Raw genomic sequence first — 10683 nt, forward strand, 5'->3', positions numbered from 1 at the left:
ATTCTAAACTTGTGGATTTTTTAAAAAATATATTATTGCGGTCTTCTTAACAAATTATTTTCAATATTGATTTTTAATTTGGCACAATATTTTAGTTTTGAAACAAGTTGGTGAGACACTAAGCAACAGAAAATTATATACATTCAAACTCCAAGACAACTTTGTTATAAGTAGCTTTTATTGGCATCTATAGTTTGTTAATAAGTTGTTTTTCTCTCCGACTGCTGAAGACATAAAGTTTGACATAGGTGATGGTGCATTACATAACAAAGATATATGTCACACTCCATGGACACTCTACGTTAGCTTGCATGTCAGAGAATACTTAGATGACGGGACCATAAGATCTTTCATTATTTCATAAAAGTAAGAGCCAAGACCCGATGGGGGTGTCGATTCAGGTTACTCATTAGGACTGAAGTTTATTGAAGTATATCTTATAAATAAATTATTTATGTCTTATTGAGGTTTTTTAATTAGCTTGTCTGTTAAAATGCTATTGCTATTTAATAAAAGTAGAATCGAATAATGAAAAATTAAAAACTGATCCCTAGTATCCCTATCAGCTATGTATTCAACTTCTAGGGGAGTTACCTAACTTCAAGGGTTTAAAATCTTTTTTCCAATAACTTTTTAGAGCCTTTAAAAAAAAAAAAGAGAGATCCTTATCGAAAACAAATTGCACATAACAATAGTTTTGTTATAGAATGTTGATAAATGTATTGCTACCTTCAATTTATGTAACTTTTAAACAAATTTTTGAAAATAACTCATTTTAATCTGCTATTTCCATAATCTCTCTTAGTGTAAGACAACAGAGTGGTCAATTTTTTTTTCATATCCTCTTGATTATTAACACCTGATAAGTTATTTACTTTATTCTATAAATGAAATAAAACTTGGATTTCTCAAAAGTAGGAAAAGTTTGACAGCATTGGGTTTCCCCATGTTATCTCAAATGATTTCATTCAGCATATATACCTAATTAAATATAATGGTTTTACTTCCATATCTACTCTGCTGTCAATTATGCTGTTTTTTTTTCTGTTCATCTTCATTCAGGGTTTTAAAAATTCATACTTAATGAGATTAGCCTTGAAGGCTGTGGGCATCATTTAAGACTTTTGCATAAAGACATTAATATACTCACAATAAGATAATTCTTTAAAACATTTAAAGCTAAAAAAAAATAAATTAGTCTAAGACCAATGGACATCTTGAGGTCTAAGAGCCAGCCTACTCTTTATGTAGAGAAAAACAGAACAACAACATCCCGTCCTATTCCACCAGTAAAGATTGGACTGGAGCATGGGGTTTAACATATGAAGCCACCAACATGCAAGCTGTTTTGAACTCTAAAACAGTCAAGTGTTATGATGATGATTTGACTCGATGGATGAATGAATGGCTAGATACAATGGCAAATGACATTTGACCCAAATAAAAAAACAAAACAATAAAGAGACGATTTCAAATTAATATAATATAGATAAAAAAATAGATGTTAAGAAATTATTAGATTAAATTTTGTTCCTCGTGTATCCAATAGAAAGAAAAACCATAAGAAAGTGAAAGAAAAGCATGAAATGTAGGTAAATTTAAAACAAATTTAATGTTATTAATTTTTCATTCTCATGATGTGCTTTGTGTACACAAGTTATTTTAATATTTACTATAACTGTTTGACAAAAATAGTACAATCTAAATCAGGACTAGCTTAACTTGCAGATGTGTCTAAACACACCTTTTTAGAAGACCTAAAATCCATAGGCAACAGCTGGGAAAATGCCTATGACCAATCTCTGTTGAGAGATCTTGCCATCCTATGCACTAAGAGGGTCTATGTCTAAGCAAGTGTCTAACCAAATAATCTTTTTGAAAAAACATATGTTGACTAAATATGTACCAGTGGAACAATTTAGTTTAAAGAGATGCTTTTTATTGCTTTGAATTGTTATCATTTGATAATGGTAACAGATAAAGAGAAGACAGTACCAAGCACATTCAGTGAAGAGGATAAATATCTTTTTCACTTGATTAATGAAAATCTCTGACATTTACAATAAAATTAGGTTTTCAAAACATTTGCATCAAATACATTAAAAGTTAATTTTTTTTAAATTTTACTTTTCAATAATAACTTTACAAGGTAATTTATTTCCAGAATTAAATTTTTAAAGCATTTATTAAAAACAATGAAAAAAAACAAAAGGAAATACAAAATATTACTGCAAAGAAAAATTGCTTTTGACAAGTTGCAAAATTTGTTTACATTAAATCAAATTTAAATACAATAATTTTATTTACTTTTTTATTTAGACAGACGACTGACGAACATTTTTTTTTTGTCAAAGAATTTCATTCTGCATTTTATTTATCTTGCAGACAAAAACATCCACAAGATGTTTTACAATAAAAAAAAATAAAACAAAATTAACATTTCATATTTTATATATTAAAAAAGGACACAATTTCACTGGTTCAAATTTTAGTTTGTATACGACAACAAAAAAAAAAAATATATAATTATATATATTAAAAAATGTAAACAAGTGTAATATAAAAATTACATAGTTAAATCAGAACAAATAATATAATTAATGTAACTAATAAATGGACAAATGTAATGGATAGTGCAGATGTCATGAAATAGTCACATGTATCTTATCTACATGCTAATATTAAACAGTGTTCCTAGAGAAGCATCTATTCCACACTCTTTAAAAAAACAACAATAATAATATGAACAAATATAGAAGCAGAGAGTCAAGTCATCTGCTCAGTGTAGTCAAATACTTGTCCACTTTTTTTTGTTCTAGCATGTGTAGGATCTTTGTAACAAAATGTATGATTACGATTTTTCCATCAAATTTTTCCTTGTACGGTAATTATATATTTCTGAAGCTTATGCTAGTTTTTTTTTGTATTATAAAATGTTTTAAGTAGTGCTACAGTTCAAAAATATAGACTTGTCAAGATAAAAATTAATAACATTACCTTATCAAAATATATTTCTTAAGTTTTGTTAAAACGAATCACTTGATGAAAAAGAAGAGGCAAAATTAAGTGTTTTTTCTTTATTTAAGATCTATTGAATTTTAATTTGTCATTCAACAAATTTAGATCATATATTTCTCAAATTATGATTCCAGAGAACAGTTGGTTCGAAATATTTTTTTCTCAAAATTTATTTTTTCTGCCAACAACTGTTTTGACAAATATTACCATTCCTTACTGATTTTTTTCTCTCTCTTATTAAACATAAAAGAAATGTCAACATTATCCATGTTCATAACATTCTTTATTTTACTGGTGGAGATAATTCTAACAACTATTGATACTCTCTGAATTAAGGAAAACTCCACATAAATAAAAATCTGCTATTACTTTTCCAAACATTTTATTTTAGCTGTATAGTCATTACACAACTTAGTTTTGATGTCAATAACTGATGATTTTACATTAAATATGTCAAGTCTACATTTTAAATAGAACTTAATTGGCTTTTAAATGTTGACATTTAAATTATGTATATAGACAGAATTTTAAACTAAAATTTGCAGCTGAGCCAAAATCTCTGTAACAAAAATATATTATTACTGGTGACTTTGAAAAAACGACTTCAATGCCATGTGAAAGCTTTTTAAAGTTAGCACAGTGTTAAAAGTACAACTAACAGAATAAAAGAAATGTTTGATTCATCCCACTACTAGATCAAGGCGTTATTTCCTTAAGCTCACTCCATGGATAAAAAATAATTTATAGAAAATTTAAAAAAAAAAATCTTAAAAAAAAAAAATTAATTAAAAGATTAAAATAAAAGTTTTACCGGTTCTGTTGAGTTTAAGAATGTCAAAAAAAAAATAAATTAAAATATTGGGACTAAAACATTTCCTGAAACTATTATTTTAGCTTTGATTAAATTTGTTAAAATATTGTGAAAAATAAATATAAAAATATGGTATTAGTTTACGATACTAGAAACGCTAATCAATACGTTTTAATTGTAATGATTTTTTTCAATCCAAACTGATAACAATTAGTCATAAAAAATTATAATAATAATAAAAAATGATTTTTTTAACAACTTCTCTTTCCAATTCGTATTGGAAATATATCTATATCTATATGCTTTAACAATTAATTCTTGGATTAGTCTTTCCAAATGTTTGGAAATATTTCAAATCTGGGTCTACATTAATAACAGTAAAAAAAAAAATTAAAAAAAAAAAAAATTGCAAACACCCTTGTTGGACAATCAATTTAAAAAAGTTGATCCCATATTATCATTAGGTTGTAACTGAAATTTGTTAACAACTTCAACAAAAATGTATTTAGTGTACAAGTAACTGCTACTTGTTATGTATCTTCATGCTTCACAATTTTAGTCTCACCATACGCTCAAAAAAATAACAATATAGAACAATAGCTACTGAGGCAAAACAATCTGAGAGCATATCATCAGTCTTTCAACAAATGCCACTGCGCCACCTGTTGCCTTGGTTTCGCCACCATGTCGTTCCAATGTCTCGTTTCCATTGGTCCGCTGCGGCAGCCTAGCACGACCCGACCAATCAGCTCGTTCCTTCCGACCTTATCAAAGTCCATGACGCTCACCTCCAAGTTGGCTTCGCGGATTTTTTCCCAAGGGATGTCAAAAATGAAGGACTCGTTGTAGATAGGGTTCAACGATCTCATTTTGATGTTGGTCTTTTTCTTTTCCACTCGAGTCGCTCCGAAGGACAGCCAGATTTTAACATAAGGATCTATAAATAGAAGTTAGTGGTGATTTTAACATTAGGATATATAAACATATATTTGACGTGAATTAACAAGAGTATCACCATTAATATAATCACTAAACTTCGATACTTTAGAAGACTAAAAAGTAAATAGCAATAGTACATAAAGCATCGAACCCTGACTTTAAAAAAAAGAACAACAAAAAACATGACAACTAATAAAATACTTAGACACAAGGATAAAACATATGATTTAACATGGATATAAAAGTTAAGTTCCCCCCTTTCAGACCTTGTGGGAAGATGATTCTGTGACCTACGGTTAACGAGGGAGTCATGTGGCCAGCACAACGACCAACCGCCTATACTTTTCCCCAACTAATGTCGGGTGGGTAGGGTCAAGGGCGCCCAAGGATCCTGAAATAAAAATCCCAGTCTTCACCAGGATTCGAACCCGGGACCCCCGGTTCAGAAGCCAAGCGCTTTACCGCTCAGCCACCGCGCCTCCGATACATGGATATAGGATATGGATATATACGTAGGATGTAATTGTCTTCTCCAATGAAGGATTTTATAAAGACATATTAGGCTTCAGTGACACAAATACACATCATTGGACAATGCATAAAAACATACGCCAAGCTCATTAATTTACTGACATCTTTTCACTGGGGTTTTCAATCAATAGGCAGGTTGTAATGCCAATGTATGCTATTCAGGCCTATTACAAGAATCACTGACCTTTTGTCACATAAGGGGTCAATGCACACAGGCATATATATAAGAAATAGTTTGAATACCAATTAGGGTTATATATATATTGTACAATTATTATTGTTGTCTTCTTCTCTCCCTCCAATGGGCTTCTGATAAATGCGATCCCGAGACGTGTTTTGATTTAATTTCTAGCTATCTTTCAAATTAATGTTTCCCAAACTGTGTTCTACGGAACCACAGTGTTCCGCGGGGCCTGAATAGGTGTTCCACGAACTACTGGAATAATTAACTATTAAGCCACCATGTGAATTAATCTCTATATAAAAAAAGCAAAGTGTTCCGCTAAATACTCAGAATGTGCAAAGTGTTCCGTTTAGAAAAACATTTTGGGAAACACTGCTGTAAACTATGTTTTCAAGTTTACTTGAATCAAACTATCCTCTTACTGTTTGTTTTTAAGAACCAATTTAATTTATACGAGCTTCATTGTTAACCCTTGCACTCTCATTTCATTTACATATCACATTTTTTTTAAAGCTTCTTCTGAGGGAAACACACACAAACATACACACAGACACACCCAGGCATACACGCAGACACACACGTACACACAGACACACCCAGGCATACACACAGACACACCCAGGCATACACACAGATACACACAGGCATACACAAACACACACAAGCGTACACACAGACACACCCAGGCATATACACAGACACACCCAGGCGTACACACAGACACACCCAGGCATACACTCAGACACGCACAGAGCGAAGCAGACGATTACAACTTTCGGACGTTCCTCCAGAAATAAAGATTTGTACGTCCTAGTCGACAGGACTGCAGAAGATGATGGCTGGCAGAGTTCGAACTCGAGACCATCTTGGCGAAATCCGCAGCGCTTACCACTCGACCAGGCAACCACCCAAATCTATGTTATAATAATACTTGATTGGTATAAAAAAAAGATTTAACGAAACAAAGATTAAAAAAAAAACAACATTTTAAAATACTTAAAAAAACAACAAAGCTTATATTAAGAGTGATTGTATTAATTAGTTTGGATTAGAAATGTACAGTAACAGTACAGTTACACATGGCTGACCAAGACACAATAAACCTGTCCGATTAGAAATATTTTTACCGATTGCTTTTGTTTAGCTTTCAACTTTCTCAATGCACTCTGACCCTATCACTTCTCTGGACTAGTTGTGAAAGAGGGAGGCCATATGGGGGTATTTTAGTGAATGATCCTCTTTTTTTTTTAATACATAAAAAAATGTTCCCCACCACCATAGTCAAGTACGATTTCTTTCCCTTGTTCAAGATACGAAACATCATAATTAGTTAATAGTTAATTAACTAATTGGTTTATTTTTTAAATTGATTCTTGGATTGTCAGGTATGCAAAAGTTTATCTTAATCCGAGATTAGGTGTGGGAGAAATAACGTGTACAAACTTTTTATCATACAGACATGCATACATACAATGATACATACAGTCAGACTGAGTCGTTATAAGCTTTGAAAAAAAAAATCATACCCGACGATCCGGTAATGTCCTTGGCCTTGAGATCTTTAGCCTTCATGACAGTGACCGTGAGTCTTCCAATGTTGGGTTGGTAACACAAAGATAAGAGCAACTCACCCAGCTTGCCCTGCAACAGACAGCGTACTGGTTATGTCAAATGATGCACACCACAGAGCGTAGTAAGACACCATAAGTAATAGTAAAACTTTCCTAATAAGTATCCCAAATAAACTGGTATTTAATAGCAAATCATTGAAATAGGTGGATGGATGAAGCGGTTGGCTTCCGAACTTAAAGATCTTGATTCTCAATGAAGACTGGGATTTTGAATTTTGGGATTCTTAGGCTGCTCATGAGTGTACCCGTACCCAACTCTGATGGGTATCTGACATTAGTTGGGGAAAGTAGAGGTTGTTGGTCGTTGTGCTGGTCACATGACAGCCTCGGTAACCAACGATATAGAAATTGATGACCTTGACATCATTGACCTTTTAGATCTCAAGGTCTGAAAGGAAGACTGGGAGACATTGATCTCTAGAAAAACTGCTAAATACTTGAACAAGAAAAATATTTAAAATAGTTTAAAAAATAAAAGACAATACCTTCTTTATACAAATTAATAAAACTATTTTTTTTTCTCTTAATAACTAATATATATTAGATTAAAAACAATGAAACTTTCACAATATACTCCCCCCCCCCCACCACCGAGAAAAAAATTCCTGGTTAACTTAAGCGAATGTATAGTAGATCTACTAGACTTTATAAAATTCTAATGGTAGGCCTTTAGATCTAGATTTATATGAATATATGCAAAATTTTCATGAATTTAACTTTTCAATGAATTTACCTATTTCATTTTTTTTATCTGAAAAATTATAACGGTCAAACTAGAGTTTTTCCTGTGTGGTATACGAGGTAGTAATTCTTTTCCCAACGATATACATCAGTTTTTGAATTTCCAGGAAAGTCTTTAGAGCCGTTCTCGAAATCCATGTCCAGGTTTCGCTCAATCTTGCCCACCCAGAAGTTTTTGTTTCCAGGAAGTTTTGAATTGAATAGAGGTTTAATTGGTAGGGACTGGTACAGGTGCTATGTAAATATTACTATATATTTAACACATAAACTATATTAAACTATCTAAGCCTGATTTTTCCGCAATTGCGATGAAATAATTCATGGATTAATGTGCCTTTTAATACTTATATAATTTATCTAATATATCTAGATCTAGATCTAGATGGAATTCGCAGGACTAATTATTAATATTATCGGGTGTATGAAGAGACAGGTTGCTGTTTATTTTGCATTTTAGCCTCGTCCTAGCTACGACGCATGCTTAAAGCTGGAGTAGGCATACAGCAGCCAAATAGTAAAATGATTTCTATCGATTAACTTTAATACACTGATGAGCAAACAGCGCAGCGGGAAGCTCGTGTTGACCGGAAACACTCTTCAACGAGATGGATGCGTCTACGAGCGGCCATTGATGTAGCACGTCACGTGGCTTTTTTCCACAGACTGGGGCCAAAACGTCGAACAGGAAGCCGGTTTAGAAGTTAGGCCAACAGTGACTCATGGCCAAGATTGGTGTGATTTTTTAAAACTCTCTCTCTCTCGAAAAAAAAATAATTTTTACTCCGTTAATTTTATGTAAAGATGCCGTTAAAATATTTTGTAAAAGGGATACCATTTAACCATTAGAGTGCTGAGCTGTTTTACAATGAATGCATACAAAATGAAATTACAATTTTGATGTTTAGAGGCCAAATAATTGGAAGTATCTAAAGGGTTAATATTTTTATTTTTTATTTAATAAGAAAATTTCTGCAATCTTACTGGATTATACACCATAGACTCACTGGCGGATCCAGGGGGGGGGCGGTAGGGGCGATCGCCCCCCCCCCCCACTCGGCCGACCCCGGCGGACGAACTTTAGTATAGGATTCACACAATTTGTATACGAATTTATTACTTATGTTAAAAATATATTCTAATTATTTATATTTCAACCTATTTTTAGATTATTTCGCCCCCCCCCCTCTAGTATGTTGGCCGATTTGGTGGGGTCGGGAGGGGGCGATGGTATCAATCCCGCCCCCCCTACACTTTCGAGTGGGGGGGCGGTCCAATTTATTGGTAGAAATCACAGCCTGCTAACAAATCAATTAAATATCTATATCCTTGTAACTTGTTATTGATATTTTAACCGATCTTTATATTATGTCGTTCCCTGTTTGCCGATTGGTGGGGGGGGGGGACGAATACCTCTTCTGCCCTTCCCACCTAAACCCTTTGAGTGGGGGGGGGGCGGTCCGTTTTTATGGAGAAATCATAGTTTGTGAACAAAATTAGTTGAATTAATATATAAATTTTATATTATGTTTCTCCCTTTCTGGTATTTTGGCCGATTCGGTGGGGTGAGGGGGGGGGGCGATTGCATGTACTGCCCTCCCCACTCTAGTCCTCTGAGTGCTGGGGGGGGCGGTCCTATTTTTGTGGAGAATCATAGTTTGTGAACAAAATTAGTTGAATATCTATATAATATAAACTACGTATTGATATGTGACCCATTGTAAATATGTCGTACCACACTCTAATCTCAAATTGTATCATTAGTAAATTTAAATGAAAAAGGGTTGTACCAGGTGGGAGGGGCGATCCATGCAATCGCATTTCCCTCATCGGACAAATCAATACTTTTTCTTTTTGTATTATAGTTAAGAAATTACAAAATTAAAAAAAATCTGTCACTAATATAATTTATATATACTATAAATTAAATTCTTATATCGAGTCGCCCCATACCTATTCTTTAATGCCAAATGCAATCTTTAGCAGAAATTAGTAAAGGAGCGAGGATTAATCGTTTTCACTCTATCGCCATTCCCATTTCCAGACAGAGTTTTTGTAATTTCACATGAAGTTATCATAAGTATTTTAAGAAAGACTTTGCATTGGAAAAGTTAGAATTCAAACGAAATTTTTCAGTATAAGAGTCATGATTGAGATGAGTTCTAAACTCAAATAACCTTTTCATAGTCACCTTTTCCCAACCTTTTCAATCTGATATTTTTCTAGCTAAATAAATTTGGGACTATAACTCACAATTTATATTAGAGTTTTCTTGAATAATATTTATCGAATAAGTTTTTTTTCGGCGGCGATCCTCAAAGTAAAAATCTAAATACGTGGGGTATCCTATCTTTTCAAGGAACAAATCGGTTTTATTTGCAATGTATTATGGGCCTATAAATTCAAATTAGAATATTTTTCAAGTACAACATTATTCGAAAGGTCGTTTTTTAATAGTATGAATAATGAGCTTCAGGTCAGGAGAATGCGTTTCTGCAGTGAAGAATGCAAGAAAACGCTTTTGGCGTCGGGGCTTCGCCCCGAACTTCATTTATGGGTAATGAGTTGTAGATGTCAGGAGAATGCGTTTCTGCAGAGAAGAATGCAAGAAAACGCTTTTGGCGTCGGGGCTTCGCCCCGAACTTCATTTATTGGTAATGAGTTGTAGATGTCAGGAAAATGCATTTCTGCAGAGAAGAATGCAAGAAAACGCTTTTGGCGTCGGGGCTTCGCCCCGTACTCCATTGATGAATAATGAGCTGTACTTGTCAGGAGAATGCGTTTCTGCAGTGAAAAAAGCAAGAAAACGCTTTTGGCGTCGGGGCTTCGCC

The 10683-nt window shown here is 33.2% G+C and overlaps 1 protein-coding gene across 7 annotated transcripts in view; it reads right to left on the reverse strand.

Annotated features, from left to right (window-relative positions):
- Window positions 1-160: 160 nt before the first annotated feature.
- The window catches only part of LOC106078264 (synaptotagmin-7-like), a 465097-nt gene continuing 454574 nt past the window's right edge, over window positions 161-10683 (reverse strand). For all 7 annotated transcript variants that reach the window (XM_056033680.1, XM_056033679.1, XM_056033683.1 and 4 more), the window contains 2 exons: window positions 7010-7124; window positions 161-4766 (listed from right to left, as the gene is read on the reverse strand). In XM_056033680.1, coding sequence (XP_055889655.1) covers window positions 4462-4766; window positions 7010-7124 — 420 coding nt within the window. In that variant the 3' untranslated portion in view covers window positions 161-4461. The remainder of the gene's footprint in view (window positions 4767-7009; window positions 7125-10683) is intronic.

The sequence above is a fragment of the Biomphalaria glabrata genome, chromosome 6 (assembly GCF_947242115.1).
Source record: "Biomphalaria glabrata chromosome 6, xgBioGlab47.1, whole genome shotgun sequence".
In the NCBI taxonomy this organism is placed as follows: Eukaryota; Metazoa; Mollusca; class Gastropoda; family Planorbidae; genus Biomphalaria; species Biomphalaria glabrata.